General features: G+C 46.3%; 2 protein-coding genes across 2 annotated transcripts; both read right to left on the bottom strand.

The window, feature by feature from the left end:
- Positions 1–10985: 10985 nt before the first annotated feature.
- Positions 10986–12388, bottom strand: LOC110259001 (olfactory receptor 12-like). The gene has a single exon (XM_021082298.1). It carries the CDS (start codon positions 11934–11936, stop codon positions 10986–10988), a length of 951 nt encoding a protein of 316 aa, XP_020937957.1. The 5' UTR covers positions 11937–12388.
- A 7868-nt stretch (positions 12389–20256) lies between these two features.
- On the bottom strand, positions 20257–21207 carry LOC100523289 (olfactory receptor 12-like). The gene has a single exon (XM_003133792.4). It carries the CDS (start codon positions 21205–21207, stop codon positions 20257–20259), a length of 951 nt encoding a protein of 316 aa, XP_003133840.4.
- Positions 21208–22099: the final 892 nt, after the last annotated feature.

A 22099-nucleotide genomic window follows, 5' to 3' on the forward strand; every position in this document is an offset into this window, starting at 1 on the left:
ATGATTGTATTTCCCATCAATATCTCCTTTATGCTGCTGGTATTTCGTGTTGCAGGTATCTGGGTGTTCTATATTGGGGCAATATATATTGAATGATTGTAATATCTCCTTCTTGAATGGATCCTTTAGCCATTAAATAGTGTCCATCCTTTGTCTTTCTTTATGGCCTTGGTTTTAAGTCTATATTGTCTGAGATGAGTATTGCAACTCCAGCTTTCCTGTCTTGTCCTTTGGCCTGAAACATCTTTTCCCCTCCCCCCTCACTTTCAATCTATATGTGTCCTTTGCCCTAAGGTGAGTTTCTTGTAGGCAGCAGATTGAAGGTTTTTGCTTTGTTATCCAATCTGCCAGTCTGTGTCTTTTGATTGGAGCATTCAGTCCATTGACCATCGAAGGTGATTATTGGTAGACATGTATTTATTGCCACTTTGAACCTTGTTTTCCAGTTGATTCTGTGTTTCTTTTCCTCTTTTCTTCTTTTGGTTGGATGGTTTCCACTTATTTTACGCTTGAGGACTTTTCATTTCAGTTTTTGTGAATGTAATGTTTGGTTTTGATTTGTGTTGTCCTGTTTTTTAAGTATGTTAACCCCTTCCTGTATCTGCTTGCTTTAACCTGATAGTCATATGGGCTCAAGCACATCATTAAAATAAAAAAGAATCTATTCTTTCTGTCTTCCCTTGTCCACATTGTATGATTTTGATGTCTGTTTTTTTTTTTCTTTAACATCTTTGTGTTTAGATCTGTATGCTGGCTTCATTAAGTGACTGCTTTCCAAGTGTGGTTTCCTCCGTCCTAGTTCTTCCTTTTTATTTTTAAAGTTAGAGAAGCCCTTTCAGATTTCTTTTGGAATGGGTTTCGGATTGCTGTTCTCTTTTAGCTTTTGTTTGTTGGAGAATTTCTTTATTTCCCCTTCTATTTGAAATGATACTCTTGCTGGATAGGGTATTCTAGGTTGCAGACGTTTTCCTTTCAGTGCTTTAAATATATCTTGCCACTCCCTCCTGGCCTGTAGGGTTTCTGTAGAGAAATGAGCTGATAGCCTTATTGGGGTTCCCTTGTAATTAACGCTTTGCTTTTCTCTTGCTGCCTTTAGAATCCTCTCTTTATCTTTAACTGTTGCCATTTTTAGTATGATATGTCTTGTTCTATTTGGGTTCAACTTGTTTGGGGCCCTCCGTGCTTCTGTATCTTGATATCAGCATCCTTTAGATGTGAAATTTTCAGCCATAATTTCTTCAAATATATTTTCAATCCCCTTTGCATTTTCTTCGCCTACTGAATAACTATTATACGTAGTTTGCCCACTTTACGTTATCCCATGGGTCTCGGATATTGCTTTCATGGTTTTTTATTTGTTTTCTGTCTGCAGTCCTGAGTGGGTGATTTCCACTATTCTATCTTCCATGTCACTAATTCATTGCTCAGCATTATGCTTCTGGTCTTTGTTGTCTTTGGCTCAGTTTGTATCGCTGCAAATGTTTTTCTAGTTTTTCTTGGCCTCTCCTTTTATTTTCTAGCTCATTGATAAGTCCACAAATAACAATTGCTGCAGAGGGTGTGGAGAAAAGGGAACCCCTCCTGCACTGTTGGTGGAATGTAGCTGGTACAACCACTATGGAAAACGATATGCAGGAAACTCTTAGAAATCTATACATAGAACCAGCATATGACCCAGCCATCCCACGCTTGGGCATTATAGCTGGACGAAGATTTCCTTTAAGAAGGCACATGCAACGTGTATGTTCATTGCAGCACTATTCACAAGAGCGAGACATGGAAACAACGCAAAGGTCCATCAACTTGATTGGATAAGGAAGATGTGGTATATATCCACAATGGAATATTACTCAGCCATAAGAAAGAATAAAATGATGCATTTATGGCAACATGACTGGAACTAGAGACTCTCATGCTGAATGAAGTAAATCAGCAAGAGAAAGACAATTACCATATGATATCACTTATCTCTGGAATCTAATATGTGCACAAAGGAACCTATGAACCGAAAAGAAACTCATGGACTTGGAGAATAGACTTGTGGTTGCTGTGGGGGAAGGGGGGGAGTGGATGGACTGGAACTTGGGTTAATAGATGCAGACTATTGCCTTGGGAATGATTAGCAATGAGATCTGCTGTGTAGCACTGGGAAGTATGTCTAGTTACTTATGATGGAAATATTAATGTGAGAAAAAGGAATGTATACATGTATGTGTAGCTGGGTCACCATGCTGTAGAGCGGAAAAAAGGAATAAAAGTTAAAAAAGTAAAGGTGTAAACAATAACAAAGATTTTAAAATTTGTAAATTAAAAACGGAAAGAATGCAAATGAAGTGCAAACATCCAAATCATGGTTGATATTTTACAAAACATACTTCTCTCTGTAATTGAAAAAACAAATGGAAGTATTGTGGTCCTATGTTAGAGTTGGTTCAAAATATGAACTGCACAGACCTCCTTGGCACAGATGGAACGCTACACGCAGCAAACATGGAACATAAATCCCTTGGAGCACATGGAACCTCATGGTAGTACGGAGACCAGGGTCTCCCTCCAAAACCTGTCTACCAAGAAACTCAGAATGTGACCTTCTTTAGAAATAGAGTCTTTCCAACCAACTGGTGTGCATTAGGCTTGCTGAGTTAGCTGAACCATAAATCCAATGGCTTGTGTCCTGATCAGAAGAGGAAAGGACACTGAGACACAGAGACTCAAAGACACAAGGGGAAGAAAGGGCATGGAGGAGGACCTGGTGTGGGGTTAGCAGTGATTCGCAACAGGAAAATGAAGGCAAGGACACCAGGAGCCTCAGAGGCCAGAAACAGGCAAGGAAGAAGGTTTTCCTAGAGCCGTCATGGGCAGCTGGCCTGCTGACCGCCTGAAAATTTGGACGTCGACCTTCCAGACTTGTGGAGAATGTGAATTCCTTTTGCCATGAATCATCCACTTTGTGTGACTTGACGATGGTGCCATAGTGACTCACACTGCAGGGTGTGAGGCAGTGTCTTTACCTGCAGGTCAGCAGTGCACCTTCCCTCTCTGTCTCAGGGCTGTATCACTCTGTGAAGGTCAAAATATACTCGCAGATCCTGACCGCCTTTCCCTGTCCTTCCGCTGTCCAGTGCATTCATTTCATTTCACTGGTTTTCAAACATGAAAACATACCCACTTACTGGTGGAATCTTCTTGAGGGAGACATTTCGGTTAATTCAGGTTTATTATTTTTTCTGAAATAATGATATTATGTAATGGAAAATTTCTACTCTCTAAGTGTGTTAGGATTCCTGAGGGAAAGACTGATTTTTTCCTCAACTTCATTATTTTCATATAATCTGATGTTGGAGTCTCCTTTCACATTCCATCTTTCTTCATTTTGCCAGTCGATTACTCTACTCAATGTAAACCAAATCCTTTCCTTTTCAAAGGTCGTGGCTATGAGGTCCTGCAGCAACTCTAAGCTGCCCCAGCGACCAATGGTGGGCACAGACGGTCCCATGAATCCCTCCATTCTCTTCCCATGGCTCTAGAAGCTACTACAGGGGGTCTACACCTGTAACTTTCCAGAGCCACAGCTGGCTGATTTCTTCTTGCTCTAAGTCCTTCAGGGCATTTCGCGGTTTTGCTGAGCAACTTCATCATGAAAATTCTTCTTATGTGTGCACTTCTCTGGGCAATTTTCTCTCAAAATGATGTGCGATGAAATACACCGCGTGTAGGAGTCTTTGTTTTCCCCCTTATTTCCTCTTCCCATTTTATAGTAGGTTAAATCCATGCTTTTCTTTATTTTTTTCTATTTCTTAAATGATTTTTGTTTTTCCCATAGAGTTGTTTACAGTGATCTATTTTCTATACTCAGCAAAGCGACCCAGTCATACATACATATTCACATATACACATTCTTTTTCTCACATTATCCTTTGTCATGCTCAATCAAAAGGTCTAGATATAGTGCCCTGTGCTATAGAGCAGGATCTCACACTTATCCACTCCAAGTGGAATGATTTGCATTTATTAACCCCAGACTCCTGGTCCATCCCCACTCCTTCCCTTCCCTCTTGGCAACAGAAGTCATGTTCTCCAATCTTGAGTTTCTTTTCTGTGGAAAATTTCTTTTGTGCCATATGTTACATTCTAGATATAAGCGATAGCATATGGTATTTGTCTTTCTCTTGCTGACTTAGTTCACTTAGTTTGAGAGTCTCTAGTTCCATCCACGTTGCTGCGAGTGGCATCATTTTGTTCTTTTTTATGGCTGAGTAATATTCCATTGTGTATATGCAGCACATCTTCTTAACCCATTCATCTGTTGATGGACATTTAGCTTGTTCCTATGTCTTGGCTCTTGTGAAATGTGCTGCAATGCACATACAGGTGCATATATCTTTTTCAAGGGACGTTTTCACCAGCTATAAGCCCAAGAGTAGGATTTCTGGTCATATGGCAGCTCCATGTAGAGTTTTCTGAGGTACTGGATACTGTTTCCATAGTGGGGTACCATTTACATTCCAGCAATGGTGAGGAGGGTACCCCTTTCCCACCCTCTCCAGCATTTGTTATTTGTTGACTTGCTACTGATGGCCGTTTGAACAGGTTGAGTGGTACCCCGAGTAGTTTGATTTGTATTTCTCTATATTAGCGATGTTGAGCATTTTGTCATGTGCCTGTTTGCCCTCTAAGCTGTCTAATTCTTATTTGCATTTCCGAGTTGCCAGCGACTTCTATTAAGTTTTAAAGCAATTTCTGCTTGTGAGCCTTGTTACTTATTATGCTATTAGCTATTTGACCAATGGTACAGTTTCAATTGTGTAGCCTAAAAGGAATCTTGAGTTTTTGTCAGGACGAATCTCCTTTGCTCTTTCTTCTTTTTCAGAGGTCCTCTACCATATTCTTTGAGACGGTGCTTCCAATCATGCTAGAGTCGGTTTGTTCCACTGTATAGATCCTATCAAGAATTAATCGTGTTGGTTTTAGAGTGATGGTAGTGTTTCCTTTTGGAAGGCAAGAATTGGGATTGAGTCAGTTTCTTTCTCGTGATCTGGGTGGCGGTGAGTTCCAGGAGCTGGTTTTATTTTAGTGTCTTGTCCTGTATCTATGAATGCATAGGATTAGTGTAAACGTTCATACCTCATGTCTTCCACTGCGAGGGGAGAAAGGTGGTGGTTGGGGCTGGGGGTCTGTGTCCTGTCGCAGTGACAACATCATCCATGCCTTTGGTGTGATGGAGCAGGGACCCCCGGGAACATCGGTGCCAGGTGGAACCGCCGCATTGGCCTCAGACCACGGACCTGGCTCCTCTCTGAGAGGCACTGCTTTTCTGGTCTGAGCTGCTTGAGCCAAGGGCATTGCTGCTGACGTCAGAGTCACTAGGGGAGTGTCTGACCACGGATTTTAATGCTTATTTTCAACAGTGTCTTGGTGATTGTGTTGAAGGTGGGCTGACAAGAGGCAAAGTGGAAGCAGGCCCTGTCCATCGATGTATCTCACCGCCTGGAGGTGGGGGACGGGGGCTGGGGGCTGGGGGGTGGAGGGTGGGGAGTTGGGGTTTGACAGGAGCCTACATGTGGCTGGAGCCAGGAGTGAAGGTTAAGAGTATGTGAAAGTGTGAGGGATTTCTTTCTGTGTGACATTTGAGTCAAGGTGCTAGAGCAAGCCATTTATTTTCTCTCCTACAGCTCAAGACATTTTTGAAGACAGTCAATCATTATATGCCTCATATACATACATAAGTGGAGGAGAGAGACTAACTAGCATTACTGCCTAGTATGGAGTAATTACCATTAGATCGGGGGATGTTTCAGAAATCAGTCAGTAGCATCCAGCACATTAAGGGAATAATGGGGGAAAGCCATGATCATCTCAACGAATGCAGATCAAATTCAGAAAACGTCAGCACTCTGTCATTACAAAACACACCAAGGACACAGTGCAAGTGGAAGAAAGTCCGTCCCCTTAATGGAGTCCATATATGAAAGCCCTCGACTAAGATCATGTGCACTAGTAAGAGAAAGATCCTCCTTTAGTTCTCAGGACAACGTAAGAGTACCTGCTCTCTACTCTTCTCAGCATAGTACTGGGGTCCTGGCAAGAGGAACTATGCATGCTCTGAAAAAGGGAGGTCCAAAGTCTAAAAGAAGTAAAAATATCGTGTTTACAGATGACGTGCTACACAGAAAACCCTAAGGCTTGTGAAAAGTCTAAGAAATCATAAAATCAGCCAAGTGTCATACACAAAATCAATACATCAAAACTGAGACCATTGCTATGTCCTCTCAATGAATAATATCAAAAGGAAATTAATACAGCAGCTCCATTTACAAAGACATCAAAAAGAATACAATACGACGTGGCGCAGTGGTTAAGGAATCCAACTAGGAACCATGAGGTTGCAGGTTCGATCCCTGCCCTTGCTCAGTGGGTTGATGATCCGGCATTGCCGTGAGCTGTGGCGTAGGTTGCAGCCTGGCTCGGATCCTGCGTTGCTGTGGCTCTGGCGTAGACTGGCGGCTACAGCTCCGATTCGACCCCTAGCCTGGGAACCTCCATATGACACAGAAGCGGCCCAAGAAATGGAAAAATGACAAAAAAACAAAAACAAAACCAACTTAGCCAAGGGTGACAAAAGCTCAATAGATGTAAAAGTAAAAACACAGCTGAGCGAAATTACAGGGAACCTTCATGAAGGAAAGCCGTCCCGCGTGCGTGAGTGGGAAGATGCCGGCACTTCCCAATGTGACCGAAGATGCAGTGTAAGCCTCATCACAACCCACCGTCTCATTTTCTGCAGAAAATGAAAAGTTCATTTTCAAATTCGTATGGAGCCTCCGGGATCACAAAGAGCTAAAATGACGTGGGAAAAGAAGAACAGGAGTCCCTGTTGTGGTTCACCAGTAACAAGCCAAGTAGCATCCATGAAGACTCGGATTCGGTCCCTGACCTCGCTCACTTGGTTAAGGATTAGGCATTGCTGGCCAGCTGTGGTTTAGGTTGCCAACCCCGCTCAGATCCCGAGTTGTGGTAGCTGTGGTGCAGCCGGCAGCTGTAGCTCTAATTCGGCATCTAGCCTGGAAAATTCCATATGACATGGATGCAGCCACATAAAGACCAGAAAAAAAAAAAGAGAAACAAAGAAAAAAAAAGAAAAAGAAAAAATAGGGAAAAAGAAAACAAAGAAAGAAAATGAAGAACCAAAGTGCAGGCCTCAGACTTCTTGATTTCTTTCTTCTGTTTTTCTTTCCCTTTTCTTTGTTTGTGGCTGTGCCTGCAAAATGTGGACATTCCTGGCCAGGGACTGACCCTGCACCACAGCAGGGACCAGAGCCCCTGCAGGGTCAATTCCAATCCTCAACCCAGAAGCGCCACAGAGAACTCCACTTTCTGATTTCAAAATATTACAAAGCTCCACTAATCCAGGCAGGGTGGTAGTGGTACAAAGACGTACTTATAAAGCAGTGGAGCCAATAGAGAGCTCGGAAAGGAACCTTCATAGATATAGTCAAATGAGCTTCAACATGCGTGCCAAGACACCTCACTGGGAATAGGCAGCCCTCGACAAATGGCACTGGGAAAGTGGCTGCTCATATGCAGAAGTATAATGTTGGCCCCTTACCATGCATTGTGAACAAGCGAACTCAAAACGGATTTGCAACATCAATGCATGGCCTAAATCTCTCCAACTCCTAGAAGAAAACAGGAGAAAAACTCCATGACCTTGGATTTGGCAATGATTGCTTGGCTATGACTCCAAAAGCACAGGACACAACAGTGGAAAGAGACACATGGGACTCTAACAGACGTAAAACTCTGTGCATTCGAGATGTAAATAGCCATGTGGAAAGCCAGCCTGTGGCATGGGAGAACACATCTGGAACTGCTATGTCTGATAGGGGGTCATATCCGTAATAGATATTGTATTCCCAGAAACGATGAAACACCGGTGTGGTCTGCTCTGATGAAACCACTAACAGGAAGTGCCATCAGCAGTGAAAAATCAGTGCAGAAAAGGACTTAAATAACAGTGTGAGAAAGCAACTTCTGAGGTGGAAGGAATGTTTGCATATCTTACATCTGATAGGAGGGCGATGAAATTCAGAATGTATAAAGAATCTCTACGATTAAATAGACCAATAATACAATGAACGATCTTCAGATTTCTTGAAGTTGTGTCTCTAAAGATGCTCTAAAGATGCTCTACGAATTGCCAGCAAACACACCAGAAGATGCTCACAGTCACTAATCGTTAGGGACGAGAAACCAAGAAAGAGACACTACTTCACAATCATTACGACGGCCACCATCAAAAGGAAAGGAACATATGTTGATGGACTTGGAGAAACTGGAATGGTATTGCACCCTTGGGAGGTATATAAAACGGTCCAGCCATTCTGGAACATGATATAGCGCAACCCTCAAAATGCAAAAGAATTAGTGTGTAGTCCAGTAATCACATGTTTGACTGTGTACTCAAAAAAAAAAAAAAAACCAAGGAAAAATGAAATAGGAACCAAGAGGTAAGTGAACTCCCATGTTCTCAGCAGAATTTTTCAATAGAGTCAGAAGGTGGAGGCCACCCAAGTGTTCACTGGTGGGTGTAAGGTCAACAAAACCTGCACATAGACATGATGGAATATTATCCATCCATGAAAAAGGATGGGACTCCTGTCACAGCCTGCAACGTGGATGAGCTTTGGAGGCATAGTGCTGAGGGAAACGACCAGAAGCAAAAAGACACGTACGGTCTGTGTGACGTCTCTGGGGTTCTAACGCAGTCGCATTCATCGGGACAGAAAGCTGAATGGTGGTTGCGGGTGGTGGTTGTAACAGGGAACTAGGAAGCTGCTGTTTAAGACACATGGAGTTCCAGTTTTGCAAGATGAGAAAGTTCTGGAGATCTGAGACACAACAACGTGAATGCTCTGCAAGCTACTGAAGAGTACACTCGAAATTAGTCAGAAGAGAAAAAGTAATTTTTTCACACGGGAAAATGTAGAAAGTTTTAAACATTAGACCAGAATCAGCATCAAAATTGCAATATGGTCTTGAAAGTCAAGGTGTTTATTCTCCACTTAAACACAATAAACTAGAGTTACGACATGTGTAACTGAGATTTCCATATCCAGCCAGGCCATGTGACCTGAGACCCTACGATGTGGCTGTAGCATGCAAAGCATCATACAAGATGAACAGAGCAAATAAAGCACTTGCAGCCCTGTGCAGTGGTCCTCACTACAACCTGGAATGTAGGTGGCACAGACACAAAGGTCACCTAGAGAGCATTAAAAATCATTTTCTTTAAGGTTGTTGGAGCAATTACCCACCTACTCTTGGAGCAGTTTATCTGACCTATTCAAAGTCAGCACTAATGCTCTTCTACAAAGAGCCACTGATTCCTCACTCTTTACACCAAGCAATTTTACCAAATGATAATGTATTTACCCTTGTATAGAAACAGACTGTGTTTCTCCAATTCCTTTGGAAATTTAAATGAAGACAGTAGAAGACACAAGGTAATTCTCCTGAAACCCCTGGTACTGAGGGAAAATAAAAGAGAGAGGGAGAGGGGAGGAAGGAGGGAGGGATGAAGGAAGAAGAAATGAGGACGAAGAGGGAGGGTGGCAAATAAGAGAGGTAAAATGAGAATGGGAGATGACAGCGTTATGGCCGGAAATGATGAGAAGGCATGTCATTTTGGAGTGGAAGCCTGGGGACTCCTGAAAGTAGAAATTGTATGAGATGAATACAGTAAGGTATGGCAAAGCTAGAAATATTTGGAGAGCCCAAAGATGAGAAAGTGGGTACAAAAATCTAGAGAGACTCGGAGCATGTCTAAGGGACCAAAGGTGAGCAGCAGCCCCAGGACTTGACTGTTAGCCCCTCCCCAAGTTCACCTGAGCAGGGAGAGAGGGACCTTGAGAGCTGGGATCAGAGAGGCATGTCAGATCCCTACTGGCCCCACAGGGAGCAGATCACCCTCATGTCCCGAGCACAACCTTCTGGTGACCATGGGCGTGAATGACTCCACTACAGAGAGTCAAGGCAAGGAGGCCAGCGGGCTGTGAGCCCAGGCTCTGTGTGGGGTCCCCTGAGCATGAGGCTGGAGCTCCGAGTGGGCAGGTCAGGACAGAGGGTCCAGGCTCTAGGGAGTGTGGGACAGAGGCCAGGGAGCCGTGTGCTCTGCCAAGGCAGTGCACCTCCCTTTCCATCCGTGCGGTCTGCTGCAGCCACCAGGAACTCATCCTCATTCAGAGATGTCTGCTCTGTCAGGGCATCACTTGTCAGGGTGACACGTGGTGAGGATGTTGTCACCGGCCAGGCTGGGTGGACGGGGCCAGGGGAACATTGGACATTGGGCATTTAAGTGGACACCCTGGGACTCTGAGGTGCCATCTCAGAGGAGAAACCAGGGGCAGGGTGACCGGGAGCCCCTGAAGCAGGAGCACAGGTCACTGTGCTTCCTGTTGGAGGTGGTAGGATTAGTGAACAGAAGGGGAGGGGGAGGGGAACATCCAGATGCCAAATGGAGGGGAAGCACCGTCCTCCCGCCTCCCCTAAGAGGCTATGCTGACCGCAGGGTATCCCCAAGGAAGGGCTAGGGCTGAGCGTCCTAAATCCCCCTTCTGGGTGGTCCAGGTGCTATTGCTGAGCAGAGGTTTACCTGAGATTCAGCCATGAAGTGAAGCGAAAAGGCCAGAGCATTTGTCTGCTCACATACCTTCACTGAAGGTGTTGAATTGGGACCCAGAGCCTGCATCAGAGACTCTGTGTTCACGACTCTGTTCATGTTTAGCGTCTTGCTCCATCACAGACCATGAGATTTTAGGTGGCAATGAAGATGCCATTTTCCTCTTTGCATCTCGTACCTGCATGCATGGTCCAAGGTTTGCTTCTAGGAATAGCTGAATGATATGTTGCATGAAAGAAGGAATTCAATGAAAGAGGCACGAATTCCTCAAAACAAATGTAGGACCCTCTTCCTCTGGCCGGCTCCATCAGGAGGTGATGCTCTTTTGGCCCAGTCTGCGCAGGGCCTCCTTCACCTCCTTGTTCCGCAGACTGTAGATGAGGGGGTTGAGCACGGGGATGACCAGGGTGTAGAAGACAGAGACCACCTTGCCCTGCTCCATGGACTCCACCGCTCCCGGCTGGGCATACATGACAAAAAGGGTCCCATAAAAGAGGGACACGGCCGTCATGTGGGAGCCACAGGTGGAGAAGAGCTTGTGTCTGCCTGCTCCCGAGCGCATCCTCAGGATGGTCACGGTGATGTAGGCATAGGAGATGAGGACCCCGAGTGTGGTGCCCACGATGATGAGCCCGCAGATGCCAAACATGACCAGCTTGTTGATGGCTGTGTCGGCACAGGCGAGCAGGAGAAGAGGGGGCACATCACAGAAGAAGTGGTTGATGTGGTTGGAGCTGCAGAAGGGGAGGCTGAATGTGAAGCTGGTCTGCAGGATGGCGTTGAGGCAGCCTCCACCGTAGCAGCCCAGCAGCAAGTGGGCACAGGCTGATGGGCACATGGTGATGGGATAGTGTAGGGGGCTGCAGATGGCCAGGAAGCGGTCATAGGCCATCACTGCCAAGAGGAAAGCCTCAGTCGTGCCCATCATGGAGAAGAAGAAGAACTGGGAGGCACAGCCCCCGAAGGAAATGACCTTGGCTAAGGACAGGACGTTGGCCAGGGCTTTGGGGTAGATGACAGATGAGTAGCACAGGTCCATGAAGGAGAGGTTCTTGAGGAAGAAGTACATCGGGGAGTGCAGACGGGCATCCAGGGTGATGACCACGATCATGGTGAGGTTCCCCAGGACGGCCGCCAAGTACAGGGCCAGGAAGAGGGCAAAGAGCAGGGCCTGGGTCTGCAGCCCACCCTGAAACCCCTCCAGCACAAACTCCTGCAGAGGCTTCCCTGAGAGGGTTCCATTTGCGTGTGGTGTCATGGCCCTGAGCTGGGGACAGATGCGGAGAGCAGGTGAGGATAGAGTGAGAGGGAGCAGGTCAAAGTCACAAGGTCTTCCTTCCTTTGGCGTGGTAGGCGCCTCAGTGTCCACTGCACACCAACAAAGAGATCACCAGCTGCCCTGTCTTACTCCAAAAGAGCTCAGACAGACCTGAAATGGGAAACATTCCCTCTGATTCACCAATTCCTAGGTATGCTTGGAGCCCTCCCCCTGTGGGAGACTCTGAGCTGCTGCTCTGGGGTGGTTCCGGGTTCTGCCGATCTGGGAGCCTACAGTGTAAGGATATCTTCCATCCCCTTGTCATTCATGAAGGACGTGATTTCCCTCCCCGTGGAATGCTTCTGAGCTGTGCCTTTTCTACAACTCACTAGAGGATCTAATCTTGCAATTTCCAAACATTATTTGAACTCTCTTAAATTACAGAAATCTCCAAGCACCTCGTGTCATCAGGAATTAACGCAGGGATTGTAGGATCTGCAGGCCAGGCTGTGGGCAGATCAGGCACCATCCCTCACAGGGCTAAGGTGGGCGTTGTGTCTGCTACTCCTGCAGACCCTGAGACCTATCTCTGCTCCTTTGTCTTGGGGGTTGGTCCATGGTGGCTACCATCAGCAGAACTCTCTTCATCCTCGAGAATCTGGGGTTCTTTCTTCAATGTCCAGGTGTTGAACAATTCTCAGAGAGAGGAATTTCCTTCTCCGTGGACTGAGAATCAGCAGGACAGAGTCTGTGACACATGCAGAAAATGGGTATGCTACAGTCTTACCAGTCCTTGCATCCACGCCCCTGGTTGCTGAATACACCCTTTGGGGTTAAGGGCTTCCTGTGGTGGGAGCCACCAACCCCACCTGTCACTTCTCCTTCAGTGTCTGAGTCTTCCTGTTGGGTGCTGCCTCTTGTCCCCGTCCCCTGCCGAGACCTACTTGTCCCCCACGAGCAGGGCTGACCACACACTCAGGTGGGACCTGGGATCCCCTGTCTGCTGGTCACAGGGATGGGCAGAGGAGACCCAGCCTAAAGAGGGAGGAGCTGGGAAGTAGGCTGGACCCTGAGCCAGCGTTCCCCCGGGGAGGCGAGGCTGTGTTGTTGATTTCAGAGCATATTGCATGTTTCTGGGGGTCAGATCTGCATCCTCAGGGAGCTGACTGTCTTTGAGGGAGTGAGCTGACCGGGAGCGGGGGTGTGCAGGCAGAGGCTGGTTGGTCCGTGGTGCCTGTGGAGAAACGGTGAGCCGCACATTCCCTCTCAGCTTGAAGTTCCCTTCAAGGTGGTCTGTGGGAGCTCCTACCTTCCAAGGAAAGAGCAAGTGGGTGAAAGAGTGAGTTGTCCAGTGTTGCTCTCCTGGGAGACTTGATTCCAACTCTCCCAGGAGATAAAAGGGCACAGATCCACCTCCGATGCCCTGGAGTGCCTCTTGGAATTCAGGGTCATGGCTGGTGCCAAGAATGGAGTTGCAGGAGGCCATACCCACTTTGGTCCACAGCCCTGTACCCGCAGCCGCATCTGTGCACAGACACTCACATTCATTCTGCCCACAACCTTGCCGGTCCTCTCTGCCCAAACGCCTGCTCACGCACACTGTGACCTAGTGCCATTTTTCATCCAACCTCCCTATGTTGCCTCCTACGTCCCTGATATACCCAGCTTCATATTCTGCGACTGTTTCCCAGGATACTTTGTCCACCTTGGGTGCCTTGGGTCAGCACAACAACGACCTCAAAAAGCCTAGGGAGCACCAGAGTTGAGATTCACATTTTCATCTCGGAATCCAAGCTCTTGGCTTGCCTTTGTGAGGAAAAAAACACAACTCACACACTCCTCTGTCTTTCTGAGATTGTCTGTCTGTGGCTTTTGGTGGCAGCTTCAGTGAGCCTGTCTTTGAGTTGAGCCTGAGAAACACCTTCGCAGGTGAAGCAAAAGATCCCAGGCTCTCGGCGAGCCTCTATTTGTAATGCCTGTGCCCGAGTCCTCCCGTGTGTCCTCTTGCTACTCAGGTGTGGTCTGAGGCTCTATAGCACCAGCAGTACCTGGAGACTGTCTGAAGTGCAAAGGTTCAGACCACCCAATTTGAGCTCGTGTTTATATGAGACCACCTGATTCTTTCTACTGTCGTGAAAGTTCAGACCTGCTACCATCACTGACCCTGCCCCGTGGTGTGGGGAGGTGAGGATGGTGTGGGGTACACTGCGAGCTCCCAGGATTCGCATAGCAGTGACTGGTGGCCCACATCTGGCTGAGCGATGGCTGTACTGCTCCTGGGATGGTGGGAGGAGTGTGACTCACTCAGGACCCTGTGCTTCCAGGTGGACAGGTCTCCCGAGCTGGTCTGTGCTAATGCAAATGAGGTGGCACCAAAGACAACTTTCCACTCTCTGCTCAGCTCTGACTGACTTTGCTGTGAAGGTGTGTGGGATGGAGGCAGAGGATGGTAATGGGGTCTGGGGAAAAGTCAGGCCAGGCCTTCAGGTTCTTGGTGCAGGAACCTCATGGGTCTTGGTGGAAGCATGAAATGTGTGGAATCACCTCACCTGCCCCTCTATGGCTTGTCCATCAGCAGGCTAGCGTTCCTGGGACATGCCCCTTTGGTTCACTCTGCTTTGAAGATTCTCTCCAATTGTCACAGCTGGGACTCAAACCCTCAAATGGCCAATTAGGAGGGACTGTGGCTCTGCGTGCACTGGGACGCCCAACTCCCTGGGATCCAGGAGGATGAGGTCCTGTGACCAATCTCCCTCTGATACATCTCAGGCCAAGACAAGGGAGGCAGGGAGCCTGAAATCCCTCTGCAGGCACTGAGGTCCAACAGGAGGGAAGCAAGACCACTCAGAGGGACCCAGGGCCCATCCTGGCAAAGGCAGTCCCTGTGCAGCAGCTGTGACCAACAGTGCCCCCCCAGTTCCTCCTCCTCTGTGTCATCTGCCCCTGTGCTTGTGAGAAAGAGTGACATGTAAGCGTCTGTGCCTGGGGAAGCAGCACAGCCCTTTCTCAGCCCTAGTGTGGCCCTTCCCCCAGTGCAGACTGAGTAAGTATATGTGATAAAGAATATGTTTTAATCCTGGACAGAAATCCAAAGTCAAAATATAAAGTTGATTCATATTTAATATCAAAATGAGAAAGTAGGAAAGCAAAATGCTGGAGAAATTTGTGTCATGAACTTCCTAAGGAAAAAACAAGGCTGGTATGGCTCAATAATTACTAGACAGAGTAGATTTCAGGAGAAGAAATTTTGCTTATGAATGGACATTTCATAATGAAAATGTGTAATTCAACTGGATGATGTGAAAAATTTAAAGGTGTACACAACTTATTAAGATTACAATATGTACATTAAAACCTGACAGAATGGGAGTTCCCATCCTGGCGCAGCAGAAACAGATCTGACTAGGAACCACGAGATTGTGGGTTTGATCCCTGGCCTTGCTCAGTGGGTTAAGGAGCTGGGGAATCCATGAGCTGGCGTAGTTTGCAGACACAGCTCAGATCTGACATTGCTGTGGCTGTGGTGTAGGCTGGCAGCACTAGGTCAGATTGGACCCCTAGCCTGGGAACCCCCATTGCCACGGGTGCATCCCTCAAAAGACAAAACAAAACAAAACCAAACCCTGACAGAATGAAAATGAAATGCAACATTCAAATCATGGTTGATATTTTAGTATGCTTCTCTTGGTAACTGATAAAAAAATAGGAAATGTTGGGTCTTATGTTAGGTTTGATTCAAAATATGAAGTGCACGGACCTCCTTGGCACAGATGGAACACCACCCTCAGCCACCACAGAACATAAGTCCCTTTGGAGTACATGGAACGTCCCTGCAGTAAGGTGACCACTGCCTCCAAAATGTGTCTACCCAGAAACTCTGAAGGTGACCTTCTTTGGATACAGGGTCTTCCTAAGGGAATTAGTTAGGATGAGTCCATCCCATATTTGGTGGGCCATAAACCAATGACTAGTGTTCCCCATAAAGAGAGAAAAGTGCTCAGAGAGATGAAGCCACAAGAAGGAAGGGCATGGAAAGCCTGGGCTGAGGTTGGAGTGATGCAGCAACAGGAAAGAAATGCTCGGGGAGTTGCCTTCATGGCTCAGCAGTTAATGCACCTGACTAGGATCCATGAGGATGCAGGTTCAATCCCTGGCCTCGCCCAGTGGGTTAAGGATCTGGCATTGCTCTGAGCTGTGGTGTAGGCTGGCCGCTGCAGCGCTCATTTGGCCCCTAGCCTGGGAACTTCCATATGCCACAGGTGTGGCCCTAAAAAGAAAAAAGAAAAGCAAAAGCAAAAAAAAATTTCTCAGATTGCCAGGAGCCTCCAAAAGCCAGGAAGAAGCAAGGAGTACACCTTTTTTTTTCCCCTAGAGCTTTCATGGGCAGCAGACCTGCTGACAACTTGATTTTGGACATTGATGCTCCAGACCTCTGAGAGTGTCATTTCCTGTTGTTATGAGTCCCCAACTTGGTGTTAATTGGCTACATTAGCCCTTGTGCCTGACACAGGAAGGTGGTGAGGCAGCTTGCTTTCCCCTGGTGATGTCAGCAATCCACCTTCACTTTCAAGTTATTTTTTGATTGCCTCTTTGAGTCCTTCGGGGAGCAATTAGCTGTTGAGAAACTGGTGTAGATTCTCTTTGTTAGTGTTTTTGGTGATTTTATTCTTTTTTTGAGTTCTAGTTTCACACTATTTTCTTTTCTTTTGCTTTTTAGGGCCATGCTGATGGCATATGGAGGTTCCCAGGCTAGGAGTCAAATCAGAGCTACAGCTCCCAGCCTACACCACAGCCACAGCAATGCCAGATGCTTAACCCACTGACCGAGGCCAGGGATCTAACCCACATCCTCATGGTTCCTAGTCAGATTCATTTCTGCTGCACGATGATGGGAACTCCAAGAAAAACTTCTTAATGAAAGTTTGATTCTCTTGATGTTATTGAGACTTGTTTAGTGGCCTAGTATGTGATCTCTCCTGGAGAATGTTCCTTATGCACCTGACAAAATAGTGTGTTTTTCTGTTTTTGGATAAAATAGTCTGTGAAAAATCAATGAATTCCATCTGTCCCAGTATATCCTTTAGTGCAGGGTTTCCTTACTGATTTTCTGTCTGGATGATCTTTCCATTAATGAAAGCTGGAGGTTAAGGTCCCCTGTTATTATTGTATTATTGTTCATTTATCCCTTCATATTTGTTAATATTTGCTTTGGTTTCGCTGCTTCTATTTGGACTGTGTGCCTCTTTGGAAGTGTTATGTCTTCTTGTTGGATCGATGTCCTGAATATGACCCCAGATGCACAGAAGTCAAATGAAAATATTCAACAGTGACCTCATTACAATGAAAAGTCAGTGGCATTATGGGACCTCAGAAGAGTGAAAAAGCAACCTCTGAGATTGGAGAAAATATTTCCAAATCTCATACCTGACATCAGCGTATAAAAAGATCTCCTACAAACAAAAACCAATAATGCAATGGAAATTTTGACAAGAACATACATACATATTTTTCTAAATATGATCTCCATGTGGCCAACGAAGACATGGGAAAATGCAGAGTTCTGACCATGATGCAGAGGGATAAGGACTTGCCATTGCCCCTGCAGAGCCTCGGGTGGCTACTGAGGTACAGCTTTGACTGAGGCCCAGTCAGTGGGTTAAGGATCTAGTGCTGCCACAGCTGTTGCATAGGCTCAGATTTGATCCCTGGGCCTGAAACTTCCTTATGCTGCACCAAATATGCCGAGGTCCAGCCCCAGCAGCCAGGGAGTGCCAAAGGAGAGGATGGGCTACAAACGGCGTGGAAAGAATTGGAGCCAACTCCTCAGCTGCATGCTGCAGATGACCCAATTTATTAAATGAAAAGCATCAGTTTTTATACCCTATCACAATCAGGTTTCGTGTAAGATTTGACATTAACATTTGATTTAAAGCCCTTTTGTTCCCTCCACCTGAGATACAAAAAAAAGGTTAGTTAAACATGTTCCTTTCAACTTTAGATTTTCCTTCAAGATTACAAACTTAAAGTTTCACACCGTATTTTTCTTAAAAGGTCAACAACAGTAGCTATTCTATTCTATATTAAGAACAAAGCTTTAATAAGTAATAAACTATGATACCTAACATTCTTTAACTAAAGGTGTATGTAGTTAACACAATGCATGAAAGCCTTGGGCTCATGACATTCTTAAAACTACGATTTAGTTGGTGCCAGCAAGCTAACCATTTAACCTATTGTGCTGATGTACATAAGTTCCAAACCACCAATTTCAATAGAAAGGAGTATTATACCCAAAAATTAACAAATGCCCCCACAAGGGATGAAAGTTACAGGTGACACTGTTATTTGATAAAAAAATATATCTATTATAGAAAATAGCAATTTATAGGCCAAACAACATTTTTCCCAGCCCCAAACTTCTTTTTAAGTAAAGGGACTGAAATCATAAGTTTCCCCTGTATACTCTCACAAAATAGGTGCCATAAATTGTTACTCCAAAACAAAGGCTTTTTCCACTACATTGTTTAGATAACTTCACTCTGTTTTGGTTCAAGTGTTTTACGTACCCAGGGCAAATCTTTAGCAGTAAGAAAGCTGTGAATCAAAGATAGAAAAAGAAGGATAAACACAGAAAAATAGATTAACATATTTTTTGGGGATATCATTTTTATTTCCCTGGAGCTGATGTCTTTCAAGGGATTGCTCTGCAATCCTTCTTCTTTCTTCAGCTTGTCTGTAGCTCTGCTAACCAGACAAGCCTCATGCAGGTGTCGACTGTGGCTTTGCTTTCTTTACTGCAGCAGCCTATGGCTCCCGACACAAATATATGTATTTGGATATATACATAAGAATAATTTCCATTTGTGAAATGAAACTCAAAACCAATGACATAATCCTCTACAATTATTAGGATGGCTCCTTTATTTTTTAAAAAAAGTTTCTATGTTTACTAGGAGTTGGAGAAGTTGGAACATTCTTGTCCTGTTGATGGGAATGCACAATTTAGGTACAGACACTATGGAAGTATTTTGGAGGTTCCCCTCAACTTAAAAAGTGTTTACTCTACGATCCAGGTGTCACAGGTTTGTGTGTATATTCACCCAAAATTTGGAGCTGCAGCTATACGAGATAATTGCATATGCATATACATAGCAGCATTATTCACCAATGGCAAAAGGTAGCAGCCATCCAAATAGTCATCGATGGATGAATAGACCAACTGTGGAAAATACGTTGGATGGAATTGTGTTCAACTTGTAAAAAGATGAAACTACCGTCATTTGAGGGTAACATGGATGAATCCTGAGGACACTATGCCAAGTGCTATAACCAGACACAAAAGGACAAATCCTATATGTTTTACGTATCGGAGGTATCTGAAGTAGTGACTTTCATGGAGGCAGCTAGTAAGATGTTGGTTCTCAGGAGGTGGAGCTGAGGGGAAAGAGGGGGTTGTTGAAGGGTGTGCAGTTCAATTTTAGAAAAGGGTGAAACTTCAGGTCTGGAGATCTATTACACAACAAGGTGAATGTACATTGCACGGCTGAAATATACCTTTAAAGTAGTTCCAACAAAAGCAATATTTTTGAACACAATTCAAAATTTTTAAACATTTCGGAAACTTAACAAGGCATCAGAATTCAAACTACAATATGGTCTTCACATTTAAGGTGTGTGTTCTACACTTAAACATACCTAAAGCAATGCCAGGGCTACAGTGGAATTGAATAAGGGGTTACCAGTGACCTCAAATTACAGTCAAGCCGTACATGTGTACTGAGAACCTTCTATGTGGCAGCAGCATGCAAAGCGTGTATGGGACCAAGAGACCAGTTCTATCATTGCCCAGTGCCCTTCACCCAAATCTGAAATGTAAGTAACATAGACATGGTATAATCTGTGGAGTTTTGAAAAGTCATTTTTTCGTAGTATTGCAGAATATCTATTCCATATCATACCTGCCATGTTTTTCTGATTAAATCCAAGGTGAGAGTTAAGGCTCTTCTGCTCGGTACTACCGATTGGTGACTGTACAATGCAAATTTTCATAATGGTAATAATTTTCGAGAGGTGCAAGAAAAAATGATTATGTTTTTTTCCATTCCAAATTTGGATTAGGATGGTATATAAGCCCAAGAAAATACTTATGGAAACTCATGGAGAAATGGAAGAATAAATGAGAGAGGGAGAAGACAAAGAAGGAAGAGGAGGGGGGAGAGGAAGGGCACAAGGAGGAGGACAAGGGGAAAGAAGGTTTGAGATAGGAGAAGATAAGAGCCTGAGAGGAGGAGAAGTCCTGCTACTTGGGGAGGAGCCCCCGTCACTTGGCTGTGTGCTTGTGGCCCAGGCTCCACAGGGCCTCCTTCACCTCCTTGTTCCGCAGACTGTAGATGAGGGGGTTGAGCACGGGGATGACCAGGGTGTAGAAGACAGAGACCACCTTGCCCTGCTCCATGGACTCCACCGCTCCCGGCTGGGCATACATGACAAAGACGGTCCCATAAAAGAGGGACACGGCCGTCATGTGGGAGCCACAGGTGGAGAAGAGCTTGTGTCTGCCTGCTCCCGAGCGCATCCTCAGGATGGTCACGGTGATGTAGGCATAGGAGATGAGGACCCCGAGTGTGGTGCCCACGATGATGAGCCCGCAGATGCCAAACAGGACCAGCTCATTGATGGCTGTGTCAGCACAGGCAAGCAGGAGCAGCGGGGGCACATCGCAGAAGAAGTGGTTGATGTGGTTGGAGCTGCAGAAGGGGAGGTTGAATGTGAAGCTGGTCTGCAGGATGGCGTTGAGGCAGCCTCCACCATAGCAGCCCAGCACCAGGTGGGCACAGGCTGATGGGCACATGGTGATAGGATAGTTTAGGGGGCTGCAGATGGCCAGGAAGCGGTCATAGGCCATCACAGCCAAGAGGAGAGTCTCCATAGTAGCCATCAGGGAGAAGAAGAAGAACTGGGAGGCACAGCCCCCAAAGGAGATGACCTTGGCTGAGGACAGGAAGTTGGCCAGGGCCTTGGGGTAGATGACAGATGAGTAGCACAGGTCCAGGAAGGAGAGGTTCTTGAGGAAGAAGTACATCGGGGAGTGCAGACGGGCGTCCAGGGTGATGACCACGATCATGGTGAGGTTCCCCAGGACGGCTGCCAAGTACAGGGCCAGGAAGAGGGCAAAGAGCAGGGCCTGGGTCTGCAGCCCACCCTGAAACCCCTCCAGCACAAACTCCTGCAGAGGCTTCCCCGAGAGGGTTCCATTTCTGTGGGGTGTCATGGCCCTCAGCTGGGGACAGGTGCAGAGAGCAGGTGGGAGGCAGTGCGAGGGAGCAGGTCAAGCTCACAGGTCATCCTTCCTTTGGAGCAGGGGGACATTTGAGCATCTCATTGCACCCTGACCAAGACATCACCAGCTGCCGAGTCCTCCTTCCAGATGAGCTCAGACTGGCCTGAAATGGAAAACATTGCCTGGATTCACTACTTCATAAATATGCAGATAGCACTCAGTGGGAGACTCTGAGCTTAGCTCAGAGTTTTCAAATGGGAAAAACCCACACTCTTAGGATGGAGGAGTGTTGCAGAGCTGAGAGCCTCCGGTGTTGAATGGTGTTGAAGCCACCTGTGTCCTTTGAGAGAAGTGATCTCCTGCCCCTCGAGGGTGCTGCTGAATTGTGCTGTGTCCACTCTTTGCCTAGGTATCTAATCCTGCCCTTTCTCTGCCTTATTAACTCATTCATCAATCTCAGAAATGTTAGTTGAGCACCTCCTGCTCCCCAGGACTCGACCTAATGATGCCTCCATCCGCAGCCCAGTCTGGAAGGAGAGCAAAGCGAAGCCCTCACGAGCACACGTGGGTCTTTGCTACCTGTGTCCCCTGCAGACCCCAAGCCCTCTCTCAGCATCACTGCCTCTGCACTTGGGCCACGGTGGCTTTCTGTCAGCAGAGATCTCTGCAGCTTGGAGGATCTCAGGGGCTTTCTGCCAATGATCAGCCTCTTTTGCCAAATCATGGGATGGGAAGAGCCCAGTTCCCCCGTCTGAGGAGCACTACGATAGGGGCTGTGACACTTTCCGGAGATGGGAGTGTCCTCTCCATTGTTGTCACTGGCGACCTGCCCCCCAAACACTGCACCTCCCTCCAGGGCTGCATCCTTTGGGCAGGATGCTCC

Source organism: Sus scrofa, unplaced genomic scaffold (assembly GCF_000003025.6).
Source record: "Sus scrofa isolate TJ Tabasco breed Duroc unplaced genomic scaffold, Sscrofa11.1 Contig613, whole genome shotgun sequence".
Lineage (NCBI taxonomy): Eukaryota > Metazoa > Chordata > Mammalia > Artiodactyla > Suidae > Sus > Sus scrofa.

Coding starts and splice junctions, on each gene's coding strand:
- LOC100523289 (XM_003133792.4), bottom strand. CDS start 21,207: ATGACACCCCACAGAAATGGAACCCTCTCGGGGAAGCCTCTGCAGGAG.
- LOC110259001 (XM_021082298.1), bottom strand. CDS start 11,936: ATGACACCACACGCAAATGGAACCCTCTCAGGGAAGCCTCTGCAGGAG.